Below are 16,727 nucleotides of genomic sequence, written 5' to 3' on the forward strand. Positions count from 1 at the left end.
TAGTGTAGGTTTGACAGCACGCTGAACAAGACGCCTCTGTGGTTTTCGTAAAAATGGAAAAGCAGGAAAATCGTGCTGTCATCAAATACTTTTATTTGAAGGGGTTAACGCCGAAGGAAATTAAAAAAGAGATGGACTCAACACTGGGGACATCCTCCCCGTCATATTCAACCGTTAAGCAGTGGGTTTCCGAGTTTAAAAAGGGTCGTGTGAGCACCTCTGATGGGCCTCGCTCAGGACGCCCCGTTGAGGTCACAACTCCAGATATGATCGAAAAAATTCATCAAATAGTGCTGGGAGACCGCAGATTGAAAGTGCGTGAGATAGCTGAGACCTGTAAGATGTCATATGAACGTGTGCAACATATTTTGCACCAACATTTGCATATGGAAAAGCTCTGTGCAAGATGGGTGCCGCGTTTGCTAACAGTCGACCAAAAATTGATTCGAAAAAACATTTCTACCGCAAATTTGTCATTGTATAAGCGTAATCCAAGCGAATTTTTGCGTCGATTCGTAACCGTTGACGAAACGTGGGTCCACCACTACACTCCTGAAACCAAAGAACAGTCTAAACAGTGGATTGGACCAGGGGAACCAACTCCAAAGAAGGCAAAAACAATTTTTTCGGCGAACAAGGTTATGGCTACTGTTTTTTGGGATGCAAGAGGTATTATATACATTGATTACCTTGCAAAGGGTAATACTATCACTGGTCAATACTACGCAGACTTATTGCAACGTTTGAGCCACGAGGTGAAAATTAAACGACCTCATCTGGCGAAGAAAAAAATCTTGTTTCATCACGATAACGCACCAGCGCACACGTCAATCGTTGCGACGGCTAAAATCAACGATCTAAAGTTTGAATTGATGCCGCACCCTCCTTACTCTCCAGACCTAGCCCCGAGTGACTATTTTCTGTTCCCTAATCTCAAAAAATGGCTTGGCGGTAAGAGATTTGCGGACAATGAAGAAGTAATCGAAGCTGTAAATGGTTATTTTGAGGAGCTTGACGAATCAGTCTATAGAGATGGCATTAATAGACTGGAACACCGCTATGAGAAATGTATCAGCCTTGGAGGAGATTATGTTGAGAAATAAAAAAAAAAAATTTTTAAAAACCTTGTTTTTCTTGGTCAGGCCGGAAACTTATCAATCCACCCTCGTAGATGGATTCTTTGATCCGTTTTTTTGGAATAGGCAAAAATCGAAGACGAGCCAAAACACGTGCAAGCAAAGAAACTGTCAAAAATTAACTGAATACCAACATAACGCCACAAAAAATTAAAAATAGTATATACGTAACCCGCAAAATTTCAAATTCGCAATATTCGCAATACTGATTAGTATCATCAACAAACTTGTTTTTACTGGAGTCTTCTCCATTTGAATGGTCTTCTGTGTTAATTCTCCAAATGCTTGAGGTGCACCATATGTATAGGATAAGCCGGCCGCACAAGCCGTTCGACGTCTGTTTTAAATTATTGAAGAGTTTAGTTTCCACTCTGAAAGCGACTTTTAATTTTTTTGAATTTGATTCATCTGTAACGCATTTTTAATCGATCCACAGAGGTCTTGAAGTATTTCTGTTGTACTCTGGCATCCCTTGTAAGACAATCTAAAGCTTCTCTTCGCAGTGCTTTATCTTAAAACAATGACTTTTCCGTATTGTCCTTCCCATTTTCCTTAGGTGCAGCATCGAACTGAAGTGGTGAAGGTAAACTGATCAGGGAATATTTGCAGTAAACATTGGAGATTTTACTTTCGATATTCTTATACTTTTTCAGATTTAATTGAGTTTAACAATTTCCGACAACTCACAGTGGATTTAATTTCCTATATAATTCTTCTTCCACTTCCGATATTAATTCCTTTATTTCATCATGCATTACTTTTTCTCCTTAAATCATCTTCTACTTCTGTCCTTGCGCCCTTTAATTCTTCTTTTTGCTTTACTAGCCCCGCTTTTATTGTTTTTAGATCCTCCTGTATTACTTCCTGGCGTAATCTCAGTTATTCATTCAATTTCTTCTGACCTGTTTTAATTTCTGACTTCATTATTTTAAGTATTTTCATCAATACATTCATTAATTCCTCCATGATTTCTAGTTCATTTGTTGTGTTCCTGACACCAATGTGTCAAATCTCTAATGTAAAAATTATAACCCAATGGGCCAAATAAATCCATTTGTTTTGGTAATGTTATGGTTTTCTTGTTCTTTTGTTTAAAAAAGTAGGTTCCACCGAGATTTGAACTCGGATCGCTGGATTCAAAGTCCAGAGTGCTAACCATTACACCATGGAACCTGTTGATTGGATTAATTATTCGATTTATATGCTTTTTAATACTAATTAACAGAATTGTTAGTATCTTATCTCCTTATTACAAAACCGTAAAATAATCCTGTTGTCAACATGTAATAAATCATTATCATTATTTCTCTATACATTAGGATTAGTATTTTTTGATCTTCAAATAAAAGATTATCAGAGTATTTCCGGGTACCTTCTATATCTACAATTTGATTAATTATAACTAATAGTAAAGAAAACACAATGAACGGCAAAATTGTAGAATCAATTGGTTAAAGTGGACTTTCACTGTAGTGACCATAGTTTTCGTAAAATAGATATTTCTCTCACTTGATGTTCGTTATTTAACTTGAAATTTTAATGCATTTAATAAATTGAATTTCGGAAAAAAGGCCTCTAACTGACGATGGCATCAACACATTTTAGGTTTTTATACATTTTTATGTTCTATTTAAAATTTTAGCCCTTTTTTAACTTTATCTTTTGACTGTGAATTGTTATTTGGGACTCGCTATTTTGGAATTTCCTATTGTTTCAGATGTGGATTTTCGGTTTGGGGGAATCGCTGAAGAGAGCCACCTTAACCAGTCACACAGCCACTTCCCGCTTAAGTGTAGAACTTTGTCAAGTATTGACCGATATGACAAGGCCCCAAGCAGCCTCCAGAGCATCCCTCATGTATCTCCTAGACGTGAGTTTCAAACCTGTTTCATTTCTCACACATTCTTCATTCTCACGTGTCGTCTCTTCTAATTGAATCGATTTGCTTTTAAGAACGTTTAAGTTCTAGATATTTCATGCGATATCAGAGACATTATCGGAGTTGTAAGTACTTCTTTTGATGCATTGGGAGTAAAATTTTGGGCAGGCTTCGTGTTAGCGAGCACATTGCTGGTTTAAACACAGTATACAGATATTCTGAATGCGAACGATAGGGTCATTTTCCCGATCGCGTCCTGTAGGCGCTTTACCACTTTATTAACGAATTCCCCCCTAATTGTAAGCAGGGGCTGTCTTCTACAGTTGTAAAACCTTAGTACTCTGTATCTATTCACTTTAATAAGGCTATTAAACCATTCTCGTATATAACAGTTCAGCGCACATAAAGTTGATTTATGACCGCTTACAAAACAACGCCGGCATTTTGGATTAGATCTAGGAGTATCCCTACTGTACTGAGTTGGTACACTTACTACAGTGGTCGTCGCTGTTCGCTGATTAAACTTTTTTTAAATGTTTTTATACTAAATAATGTATTTGCTAAGGTACGGTACCCCTTCTGTTCTCGAATCAAAGTCACACTAATTTTGTCGTTTTGAACTCCCGATTTTGTTAACGTCAGACATAAAGGAAGTCGTAAAATTGTAATCTAAAGAGCGTGTAGTTTATAGTTTTGTTGTACATATTTTACCCTTATTGCAATTTTGGATGCCGCAAACGTTATTCATGATTGTAGCTTTATCAGTCGAAGAATTATTCTCCGTCAACAATTTTCTAGCTATTATTACCCAAAGTTCTCACACGGAAGCGCTAATTCAATAAATACCTACATATAGGAGGTTTGTTCAAAAAATATCGCGAAGTTTGAATTTCTGCGGGTTGCGTACATTCAATTTTCGATTTTTTTATGGCGTTATGTAGGTACTCATGTCTCTCACTTATACCGTCAAGTTCGGCCGTGTTGAATGTTCAGCTAATTTTTGACAGCTGCTTTACTTGCACGTGTTTTGACGCGTCTTTGATTTTTGCCTATTCTAAAAAATGGATCTAATTTTGTGTGAAAAACAAAATTAAATGGGAATTCCGAACCTTGAACCGAAGCAACGTTTATCGGTGGTACAAAATGTTCTCAGAAGGTCGAGAAGATGTGAACGACGAAGACCGTGCCGGACGCCCTAACACGTCAACAACAGACGAAAACATTGATGAAGTGAAGAAAATAGTTTTGGTCAATCGTCGAATCACCGCTAGAGAAGTTTCTGAGGATCTAAACATATTGATTGGCTCCTGCCATTCGATTTTTACCAATGATTTGGGCATGAGACTGGTCTCCGCGAAATTCGTACCAAAATTGCTCAATTTCGGCCAAAATCAACATCGCCTTATTATTGCTAAGGAGCTGTTGGACTCAGTCCGTGACAACCCAAATTCGCTCCAGACAGAAGATCATAACTGGTGGCGAATCATCGGTTTATGGTTATGACGTGGAAACCAAAGCTCAATCATCCCAATCAATGCTGCCGCACGAGTCAAGACCGAAAAAAGCGCACCATGTTAAGTCAAATGTGAAAGTTTTGCTTACAGTTTTCTTCGATTGCATGGGGGGTGGTGCATCATGAATTCTTGCCACAGGATAGAACGGTTAATAAGGAATATTAACTGCAAGTTATGCGCAATTTGGTCGAAACAATCCGCCAAAAACGCCCGGATTTGTGGAGCTGAAAAAGATCACAAAAAAATATTGTTTGAAGTGCTTCGATAGTTGGAAAAAACGTTGACACAAAAGTATAATATCTGGTGGGGATTACTTTGAAGGTGACGAAATAGATATTCATGAATAAATACAGAAGTTTTGAAAAAACACAAAATTCGCGATACTTTTTGAACAAACCTCATATAATAGAGATGGCATTTGAGATGATCAATTTCTAGTAATTTTGTCGTTTGTTTCATTGAAGATTTAACCCCTTTGCTGTCAGGTAATATAAAGAGCACAAACCATTAATAGCGATGAGATATTAAGGTACAATGTACATGCATGCAAACTACGGTTGTTCTTGATAAGCGTGCATAACCCGTGTAACTATTGTTAATGTGGATGGGTTTTGCAAGTGACACGGGGAGCCCCTTCGGCCCTTGAACTCTGTTTATCCTATTGAAAAGATAAATTAGAGAAAGTTTCCGAGCATGAAATGATTTCAAAGATTTTGTCCGAATTTTGTCATGTTTCTGCAACACCGAAAATAACTAATTGTATTTAACATTAGGGCTTTCGGCTTTCGGAAAGTTTCCTTGCCTTTTATTAATAATTCACAGTAGTTTCGATCTTTATTAGATGGAAATTTTAAAAATTTTATCAAAAATTACGAAATTAAGCCATTTTGAAAACCTTTAAAGATTTCGCCATTTTAAAAAAAATAATTTTCATCTGATTTTTAATAATTATCAGCTATATTGTTTAACTACTAATTTCTAAATTAAATACAAGATGTGTTTCCTACTATTAGTAATTTGCTACTTTTTGTGCAAAACTAACTTTTTTTACGCCGTAACTCCCGAAACTCCTTAAGGAATACAGTAAAAGTTCTTCATTCGCCAGGTATACGTTTCATAAATATGCCGCGAATACAGAAACCGTGGATATGGAATGGTAATTAGTACGGAATCTTAGGGATAAGTCCTAAGGTTCCAAAATAAAACCAATATGTATCAGAATAAAATCAATTCATTGAGAAATTCGCAATTAAAATTTAATCGTTATAATCACCTTTAGACAGGGGTTTAAAAAATTTAGTGATTTTTTCTTGTTTTGAATTTTGACTTAGTCCACTCGGTTACATCTTTTATAGAAGCTGCCTCGGCACTCACCAACAGTATATACTCAACAGATACCAATACACTCAGGGGATTCAGTAGTACACACGCCGTAGAGTAAAAACATGCTTATCGGTTCTAGATATCATGAGTTTAGTGTTTGGAACAGAGGTTTGAAATTTTGTAGTAAGATAGATAAAGCTTTGTTCTAAAGCTTGTCTAGGGCCATTTTTGAATTTTTTAATTTCTATTGAAAATACGTGTCCTACAAGAAGCACCAACTCTAAGCACTTGTATAAGCTTTTAATAACCATATTATTGAAAACCAAAAACGTACCGAGTTAGTGTGAACCTTTGTCTGTTACCATACAAAAAATTAGATATTTATCTCGCAGCATTAAATCACAATGTTTAAAATAGAAACCCATGTTTTCGGCCCGAGCGATCTATTGCGATCAATCCCCGTGATAAATGTCACCGAATCCTTTTCTGTTTGCCGATTGCATCCGCGAATAATGAAATTTTTAACCGCGAATACAGGAACTGGGTTGTAATTTTTTCACCCGCGAATAATGAAAACGCCAATAAAAAAAAACCGTGAATAAGAAACTTTTACTGTAATGTGAATGATCTTGATTTCGACCTTCCGGCCGTTTCAGTACGTGCCTAATAACAATCGATAAAAAACTAAAAGCACTGAAAGTATAAGATTACCTACTAATGGAGATAGGACATTATTACAACGCTCTTTCATGACCTATCCTGTTTTAATAACCACACATTTTCCATTAAACAGCGAAGACATGCAGCGTTCGTTAATGGCTCTTCGAGGTTTCAGCCTAGCGAGATCGATTTAGATAATTTGTAGTTTAATAAAGTTAGCACATTTTAAGCGGCCAAATTTAATAGACCATTATTCAAAGACAAAACATAACAGGGACTTATACTTACGTACTATTATTATTCGTTTTAATTTACCGTAGGTGCAAAGATATTTTGGGAACAATTGTTTAATTTTAATTCGGATGTAGATACTGAGGGTGATTAATAGAATACAATGGATTTCATTTGTTACGAACTTGGCTATAGCGACCATTGTGCTATAGCGACGTCATATGTAAGTCTCTTGAATTTAAAGCACACTTTAGTACAAAATTCATATGGCTATAGCGACCTCGGATGTAACGCCTAGTTCGGGTGTAACAACTGTTTTTAATGAATCATTTTTAACAAATGCCTAGTAATCCCATGCCGATATAGCAACCGGGGTCGGCCCCTAAAGACACAAAGAGCTTTCTTATCTTTTGTTTACATTCACACAGATAGTCAACAAGTGTGCTGACTTTTACTGCTGTTTCTGAGTAGCAACTGTGTTTAGTAAACTTTTGAATAAGTGTGACTTCCAGATGTACATTTACTGTTAAAAAAATGCGAAAACTGTTTCAAAATTGAAATCTCCTTTAACTTTGCCTGTAACGACTTCTGGATATAACGACAAAATTACAGTGGTCCCTTCGTTGTCGTTATACCCGAAATCCACTGTATATGGATGATTTTAAAGTCACATAACTCGTTGGTTTCTGGTCAGAAGGGGACAGAAGCAGATTAGACGGTTCCCAGGGGCTGAGCTGGGTAAAACTCCGACCGCGATGGCTTTGCAAAAGGGGCGCTATCAAAACATTTCCTAAACCAAGGCCAACGCTGTGTCTAATCGTATTTCACATTAAATACTAGCAAATCTATCAAAAAGCAATGTTCAGTTTGATGTCTAATTGATTGTAGTTGATTTAAAAGTTGGAATAATTGCTATGACCTATCTTTTGACATAGCAATGTGTTCGGGTATCAACTAGTGCCTTTTGGCTTATTTCTTTTCTTTTTGTTGAATGCTTATAGTTGACTGACTGACTTTAAATTTCTTTGCCATAAACCGCTGTCGACGGATTCGCTTCTTTGGTCCAGTTGTGAACTTTTTCAAGTCATTGGGGAAGGTGATTTGACTTTAACGTTCGTATCTGTTAATGTCCCATTGTGTACATTTAGTTGATAGTATTACTAATTGAACATTATGGAGAACATTATTTTGAACGATAATATTAATGAATGAATAATGTTTGCAATCGTTGTTTGCGGTCACCCTGTATGACCCTGCAATCAAATCTTATTTACAGTACGTAATTAATTACCAACGTTTAATGTTGATAAATAAACATAATTTGCGATGCTTTTATCATAGTTTTTTGTTTTAGTATGCCATTAATAATCGGAAAGGTTAAATAAATCAGTGTGTAACAATATTTCTCAAAACCCCGGCGATAATTGACAAGAGGTCATATTAATAATAATTCATAATGTAAGAAAGAATACTTTTAAAGATTCTTGTAATTGGAACTTAACTCTAATTCTCCAATATAACTCCAATTCTTTTGTAACTCGAATGGTGTTTTATTTGACAGACGTCACCTTAAGGGTGGATTAAAAAAAATTTAATTCTTTATCGTCGTGTATATCTGTTGTACACCATAACGAGATTGTTCTCCAAATGTGCCTTCTCCTTTTCAATTAAAAGTACTGCTAGCACGTAAAGGATAAGGTAGATTTATGTCAAAAATATATTTATTTTTTGCAAACACTCTACAAAGGTAATCGAAATGCGATAGGTTCATGAATAATAATCCAGGCATTTCTTATTATACAAGTTTTCAATCAAATTGGAAAACAGTGCGGTTAAGTTTTCGTTCTGAGTTAATAATTGAAAATTCCAAGGTTACAGAAACAACGGTGATATTCTTTTACATAGAAACAATCTATAGATAAATACGTATATACGCATTGCGGTAAAACAGCAGATCGTGCCTCATACCTATTACAAAATTGTTTTCAGGTTTAACAAAAACATTTGAGATAGTGATTTTGCCGAGTACAGGATTAGCTGCGCCGGTATCCCATCAATACTACCACTGGTTTATGTCTACGTTCGGGAGAGCTTTCTATTAGATAAATACCACTCCCTTGCCAATTAATCGTTAAGTCCTGCACAAAAACTTGCTTAAATCTTCATCATCGTCATCATAAGGTCGTCAGTCCTAGGACAAGTTAGACACGCACCCCCACTCTTTCCTATCTTGCACTAATCTTCGCATTTCTCTAAAACTGGAACATCCCATATCCTTAACTATTTGCGAACAGTAATCTAATCTAGGTCTACCTCTACCCCTCCTAACTTCCGTTTCTACCTATAATATGGCTCTGACTAGACCTTCATGCCTGAGAAGGTGTCCTACCAACCTATCTCGCCTATTTCTTATTGACTTCCATAGTGAAAGCAGTAGATTCACGACTTTCTCAAAAATATATTTAATACACTCTTTTCGCTTCTTGTGTACAATTCAGAACACTAAAAGTGCAATACTACTTAACTAGCTCAACTACAAAGAAAGAATGGATCTCTTTTTCCTTTTGGTATATACCAGAGCCGGGCAAACTCGGATCTTTTGCATCCCGAGTGATCCTCAAGGTTAACCAAGTAAATCCTCATTGATCCTGCGAGTGCGAGTGAGATGATTCTTTCCTTTTCTTATCCCTTCCATTTCGTAGATGAGTCCCCTCTTCCATAGCCAAACCCAATAGTTTTGCGAACGTAGTAACGAAAATTTTCGTAGGTATTATTTATGTTGCGAGAGTGGCTTTCGCTCGTCTACGGGATGAAGGGGCTTGATATGGGAAAATTATTCATTACTGCTTACTCTCTCGTACTCATTGAAGGGTATGGAGTGACTCAAACTAACCTCATGTAGCGGCTCCTGCGAAGTTAAAGTTTGCCCGGCTCTGGTATATACCATACAATTCATGGACTAAATAATAAACAAAACACCGCTCTCCGGCAAGAAATAGCAGTCCCACAGAATGTAAACAATGACGTGGTCACGAACAGCCAGAGGAACTCCAATGCAGAAATGGGTTCTTACAATAGAGTCCTCTGTTCTCCTATTCTTTCTAATACCTCTGCATTTCTAACCTTCTCTATCTATGGCTTCCTCATCATTCGCCTGTAACACCACATTTCGAACACTTCTAACCTTTTCTTTTTCGCCGCGCCAAACATACTCCTTTAATAACCTTTTTCGAATTTCTAAATTAAACATTCGCGAACATATAAGAGACTTCCTTTTATTAAAGGCGACTCGGCCCTGCGCTATCTTCTGCTTTATATCCCTACTATTCCTTCCGCTCTGACTTACCTGACTTTCTAGATACCTAAAATCAGTCACTTCTAATTTTTCGTCTGCTATCTTTAAATTCGCTCTTTCCTTGTTAAACCAATAAAATTTTAGTACTTGGTTGACGGATTTTCAAAAATAATGTCTTTTTTCTGGTGGGCTTTCCGAACACTACCGAGTACCTGACGCCAATATCCGGCACCCGATTAGATCCTAAAAAAGTACCGGATATGCTAGGTACCGGATCCAAACCGGATACCAGCCCATCTCTGGAAAGCATTCACATTTTGAAAGAGCTGTCTTTCACTTTTAATTTCCATGCGTCGTATTGAATATAAACAAATGAAATTAACAATAACCGAAGCATGAAGTTATGTTGCATCAAAGCGGGCAATCTAATGGAAAAGCGGATAGGATGACAGTAAAATCATGCCAGTATACGGAATACATACAAACACGCGCATATTAAAAATACATTAAGCTAATGGGTCGAAAATTTCCTGTCAACCGCACGATTATTTTGTTGTTTTCATTTAAAAACAGGGCGTGGTCTATAAAATATTGAACAAACATCAGTCAGCAACGCAAAATATGTTTTTGAATAAGGAACGTTTGTTTTGAAAGATTTTTATGGTTTAATATGTTAGTTTCGTACTTATAAAAATAATAAAATCACAAAGTGTTGCTAAATTCGGGAGTGGATTTCTGGAAGCCGACCAAGATTGTAAAAAAAAGCAAAATTCCAAATGTTTTCTTAAATTTCCGATCTAGATACATTTTTAAAACATAATTTATCCATTGATGGTAGGCACTAAAAGTAATCCAAAACAAAGCAAAAAGTTTACAAAAAAATTTCTTTTCCTTATCGAAAATTCATGTTATTTTTCACGTCTTTCACTAAAAAGATACTCTTTTTAAGAACGGTAGTAGTATTTTTCTACCCATATACAGGGTGTAACAGAAATAAATGCCTAAATACGCAACATAGATCTCTACCGAAAAACGATAAAAACTCCGCAGCTGTCCGACTGGAAATTAGTTAGTGGAAAATCGTCACACTATGTATGATCAACATAGGATCCATTTGAAAAATCCATGTCGGATCTGTTTCTAAGATCCATGACGGATCCGTTTCAAAAATCCATTCTTTACCTATTCATCAGATCCATTCCCTTCAAAATAATAATTTGAATAAACAAACTATTTGCTAATTAGTATTAACACTACTATCTAATAATTATTATTAATGGATTATTAACTTGTTGTTAATTATTATTAATTAACAATAAATTTGTTCATTGTTTGACGAACAATATTGCATACAGAATAAATCAGGTAAAAAATAAAGTTCTGTATAATGATCCAGTTCAGAACATCGGATACAATGTTGATTTAAAAATTGTACCGAAACCGTAATAGAATTTGTAACATTAGATTGTGATAAGAAATTGGTCAGATGACTGGATTAAGGGATAGGATACTCTACTATGATCAGTTTCTGATCAGATGGTTGGATCAACAGATAGAGTACTGTGCGATGATCAGTTTCTGATCGGATGACCAGATCAAGGAATGGAGTACAGAAACTGATCAGATCGGTTGATCAACGGATAGAGTGCGCTGTACTCGGATCAGCAACTGATAGGATGCCCGTATCACGGAAAATCTGACCAGCATCTTATCATAATCCGGGTTCTCTAAACAATTTAATACTATATATTAGAAAGAAAAAAAAAGTTACGTCAACATTAGTCGGTAAATGGATATCATCCGGACAATTGTGATTTTATTAAGGCAAACTTTCTTTTTGAAGAAACCTCGTGTTCGTTCTGGTAGTTATACCGCCTACTTTTAACTTCGTTGGCGGGAAAAAAACAAAATTTATTGCCGACGTTGGCTTTTATTGACACAAAATCGTTCTTATGATTTATCGGGCAATTTAAAAAGCGGCTGATGCGTTGGAAGCAATAATCGCTCGGGTTCAGTTAAGCTAAAAATAAACCTCAATATCGTGATTCAACTGTTTTAATTTTCCCCCCTGTAATACCTTATTTAGTACTTTCTTAATACTTTCAAAATTATACTTAATAAAAATACTTAGGAAACTTGAATTTAGAAACTACGAAGTCGTAAGATCAAACATAATTTTTTTTCCAATTGTGCATTGAGCTCCTCATTAGGTTAAGAACATAAATATAGGCTTTTTTAACGAGTCAGTATCTAAATAATATTATAAATGGTCAGTGCAGTCAATTAATACGAATAGTATTTAAATCCATGGGCTCAACAATACGAAGACCCAGAGTGCCTATAGGTATTCCCCTGACTCAAGGTGAGCACCTTCACTCATCAAAAACCCAACCTTGTTAAAACCATCTTAACTAGGGTTGCCACCTTTTCAGGCTTTACATAAAGTATTTCTCGACTAAAAGGTTAAAAAAAAAAAGTAATCAGCATAAAAATAAAGTATATTATTTTTTGTTTTTAAAAACATATTTTTTGTTACACCTAGCAGCCAGTAACAAATTGCTGTCGCTCTTAAATACATTAATAGCCTCTAAACATGGCAAACAAAGATTTAAGTAAACTAAAAGTTCTTTTTTAATTAGTTTCAATGAAGCTTTATTCCTGTCGTCCCGCCACTTTGGCTTGCTATTTTTTCTGTGTAATATTATTGATGTAAAAATACTCTGAATTTCGAATAATCGCTTACAAAATTACGATGTTTACTTAAGGCCTTAAATAAAGTATTTTTGCGTATTTTATGTGTCTTATAAAGTATAACGTACGCACAGTCGAAGTAGAGTACAATACTTTATAATAAAGTACGGGTGGCAACCCTAATCTTAATCCAAATGAATGAGTTGCTATATGGCAAATGAGTAAAAAAGATAACTGTTTTTGTAGCTGTTTATGTGTTGCTATCAATCAATCAAGAACATCTTCAAATTGATACAAAGTACCACAAATAACTAATAAAAATAGCGCGTCCCAAGCACAAAATTAGTATACTTTTTAGAAGTCTAAAACCGTCGAAGTAGAAAATAATTGTACATAAACAACAATACCTACTCATGATGTGCCCCATAGCGTCACGAAATTGGCATGTTATATACATCATTTACTTCTATAAATATTGTCTATATATTCTAGAAAATTTCAGTCTATATATAGGTATATACTGTATACGTAAATATACCAGTGGTAGATTCAGAAAGGGAAAATGAGAGAAATGCCCCCTCACCCTTATTATTCTTTGTCATGAATTGCATATTTCAATCCTATGAAAAATCTGTTAAATAGAAATCGAATTTGGTAGTTTGGCTCTGAATATCAAAAATACAACATAAAAATAAAACAATTACTGTTCAGATTTTAGAAAACAGTTCATCCCTTTCGCATCCAATTGTATTTAAATCTCAATTTATTCCAATATCAATAAATATAACTGAATAATAGCATGTACCTACACATTTGAAATTTTCGAAATGCATTTCAAAAATCCCTTATTAACTTTCTACTTTTAAATCACTATTAATAAAGTAACAATAAATTATTCCATTGTTTTTTTTTTTGATGTTCAGTTGTTTGAAGAACTATTTTTGCTCATCTCTTTGCTGTTGTTTTGATTTAATGGATTAATTAGTAATGTCGTGTGCAAAAGGTCAAAGTACTCATAATGTTCCCTTAGATATTTGTGCCTCTCATTCCGTTGGTTGCAGTCCCGGAAACATGATTTGCAACTTCTACGTATTCTCATACATCAAAAACTATTGAAGTAGACGTGCTCGGTGACATGAATTAATCCCAGCCTTTTCTTCTTTTTCACGGTAATATCAAGAGGTTTCCGGGAATGTTCTCGTATAGGCATTCATTTGATACCTATCCTGACCTGTTTAAATGAAAGGGATGTCTTTTTAAAACTGTGCCGTATCACGTAGTGTCAGACGTACGAAATTATTTAAACAATAACTATACTTTTAGGGATGTACACCCTACATCTCTAGGGTGCCTTAACAAACTGAGAATCCTTATGGTTTTGATCTATCTTTCCGTCTATCTGTCTGTATATGACTGTCCCCTTATCTACTAGGTATACTTCGTTTACTTTCTGTAGCGATGTGACCTTCAGTTTGACCGGCGCAAAATAGAAAAGAACAGCACTAGGCCAGAAAAGAAAGGAGACAACTCTCGGCCAAACTCTTAACCGACGAGGAGCGTATAATCCGTACAGTACTGCAAGGAAAAATTGACCATTTTATCCACTACAATTGCATTGCTCAAATGTGCTGTTATTGGCACCATTTACTACTGAAAATATCAACGAGATGTTTATTTATATTTGAAGACATATTAAAGGCTTTAACGCTTGTTTTCGACTCACACTATTATTCATGATTGAACAAAGTTTTTGGCGGGTTCTGTATGAAAAAGTATGTTTAATGAACAAGAGTCGAGAGTATAATGAGCTTTTTTTTTCCTACCTACGATTTTGCCAGCACGTATCCAAGACATTAGAAGGGGCACATGGCTAGAGAGAGTAACTGAAGTATATTACCCTCAGCTTCGTTGGCATTGATGACCTAGATACGTGTCAGAGATCATCGACAACCACATACAACTAGTTTTTCTATCCCTGCGAAACAGGTTCTTTTTGCTGGATAAGTGGCACCCTATATCTTTCTCTGTACCCCTAACGATGTGTGCGCAAAATTTCATGATAGGTTTTACCTGCGGCTTCCTTCAGGTTGATGTCCTAAATACGCATCAAAGATCATCGACGATCATATAAAACCAATTTTTTTATCCCTGGGAAACAGGTTCTTTTTGCTGGATAAAAGGTACCCTATGTCCTTTGTACCCCTAAGAAAATGTGCATAAAATTTCATGATAGGTTTTTCCCGCGGCTTCGCTCATACTGATGTCCTAAATAAGATCATCGACGACCACACAAAATTAGACCTATAAGAAAATTGATTAAGACTACGGGACAAATCGGATGTGCTTCTTACAGAATCTTTATTTTTATCTTATTTTACATTTCACGATTCGAAAATATTTAACACGGTGCTTCGAAATGGATAGAAGTCATGGTGAACAGATAACAAATAGTATGGAACTCACTCCTCAGTTGATGTTTTCCACGCTCGAACTTTTGCAAAAGCTACAAACTTTCCGCTCAATCTTAATCCATATAAACTTAATGTTACGTGGAACTCGAGCAACTTGAAAATTTAGTATAGTTACGAAGATGTGCACTTGAAATTATTTCGTAAGTAAACGATTGAAACGATTACCTAAGTTTTTAGATTTTTAGACCTCAAAAGTTTGTGCATACTTTCTAAATGCATCTAGATGTAAATAAAGTACAAAACAAATAAATCATTTATTGATACAACATTTAGCTAATTGTATTGTTTCAAGTGTTTGAGACACAATTACAAGGTTATAAAGAAATACACCATAATGAAGTTAAAATGTGGCAAATTGTATTTAATCATTTTTTTCCTTCTCGACGATTTGGTGGTAGGTATGTAACAAACTTTTTTTCGATTATTCACTAGGTTATTTCCGAGTATTGTGCAAGAAAACAACAAAACCGACCTTTTTCGCACATCGTAATGGACCTTCATCAAGAAGCTTTGGCAGGTGTTGAAATGAACCTAAACACACCGTGGACCCTTACGGCTATGCCGGAAATGCAAGGTGCTACAAGAAGCAGGTAATTATTTCTTACAAAAAAAAAATGAAAAGAAAATGATCCGAACTAATCTGTTATACGTTCAGTTTGCTCTACTTTAACAATAATTCGTGATCTATCGATCAAATCAAATGAGTAGCATTGAACCTCATCGTTACAGATATACGAACGCGTTACCACCACCGCTCCAATGGTGGTCTCCCAACGGACAAATCTCAGAAAGACCGAAAATAACTAAAGAGGCAAGTACCAGTATGGAAGACTTATCATCTTCCAGATTATTAAATTTACCTGGCACTGTAGTAAGACCACAATCGATGTGTGTCCCTCCAACTATAACAAATCATGAACAGATTTTTAATAGAAACGTTATGAATAGGGAAAAAGAAATCGATGATGATTTTAAAACGATTTTTACCCATGACAAAGGTCCCGTAATGAAAAGCGCTCTGGCAAGAGCAAGTAACGACAATGGAACGAAAACATTCAAAAATCGTTGCAGACAAAGGAGAAATCCGGTTCAAAGAGCAGCGTCTAGATTGTATCGGGCCGAATGTGATGATAAAATAAGTCGGACAAAGGAACCTTCGGAGAAACAGTGTATCGGACCGGAGTTCATTATAAGAGCCAATTTGCCAAGTAAGAAGATTGTCGTAGCGGACAGCAAAGGCATTAGGAAAACTGTTACGGTTGTCATGCTTAATGGTCAGAAGATTGAAGTCGAGTGCAACCCTAGTAATATTACAGCAGGACAACTTTTTGAGGTAAAATATGCTTTACTTACTGAATTATGTACTTTGAATTCTCATGAAATTTCATTGCATTATAATATACTGAGATCGTAATGGATGATCAATTAGGTGGCGGTGGGTAATGGTGGAACAGTATGATAGTGTTTTTTGAATATACGTGGCTAGGTCATCATTATCATAAGATCGTCAGTCCTAAGACTGATTGA

The 16,727-nt window shown here is 35.7% G+C and overlaps 1 protein-coding gene and 1 non-coding gene across 3 annotated transcripts in view; one reads left to right on the plus strand and one right to left on the minus strand.

Moving 5' to 3' along the window:
* Window positions 1-16,727, plus strand: part of LOC108742156 (FERM and PDZ domain-containing protein 2-like) — a 152,892-nt gene that overhangs the window by 130,412 nt on the left and 5,753 nt on the right. For both annotated transcript variants that reach the window (XM_018477221.1, XM_018477222.1), the window contains exons 5-7: window positions 2,854-3,006; window positions 15,633-15,790; window positions 15,930-16,533. In XM_018477221.1, coding sequence (XP_018332723.1) covers window positions 2,854-3,006; window positions 15,633-15,790; window positions 15,930-16,533 — 915 coding nt within the window. The remainder of the gene's footprint in view (window positions 1-2,853; window positions 3,007-15,632; window positions 15,791-15,929; window positions 16,534-16,727) is intronic.
* Window positions 2,238-2,309, minus strand: Trnaq-uug. Its single transcript has one exon. It is a non-coding gene; the product is annotated as a tRNA-Gln (tRNA).

This window comes from Agrilus planipennis, unplaced genomic scaffold (genome assembly GCF_000699045.2).
Source record: "Agrilus planipennis isolate EAB-ADULT unplaced genomic scaffold, Apla_2.0 scaffold324, whole genome shotgun sequence".
In the NCBI taxonomy this organism is placed as follows: domain Eukaryota; kingdom Metazoa; phylum Arthropoda; class Insecta; order Coleoptera; family Buprestidae; genus Agrilus; species Agrilus planipennis.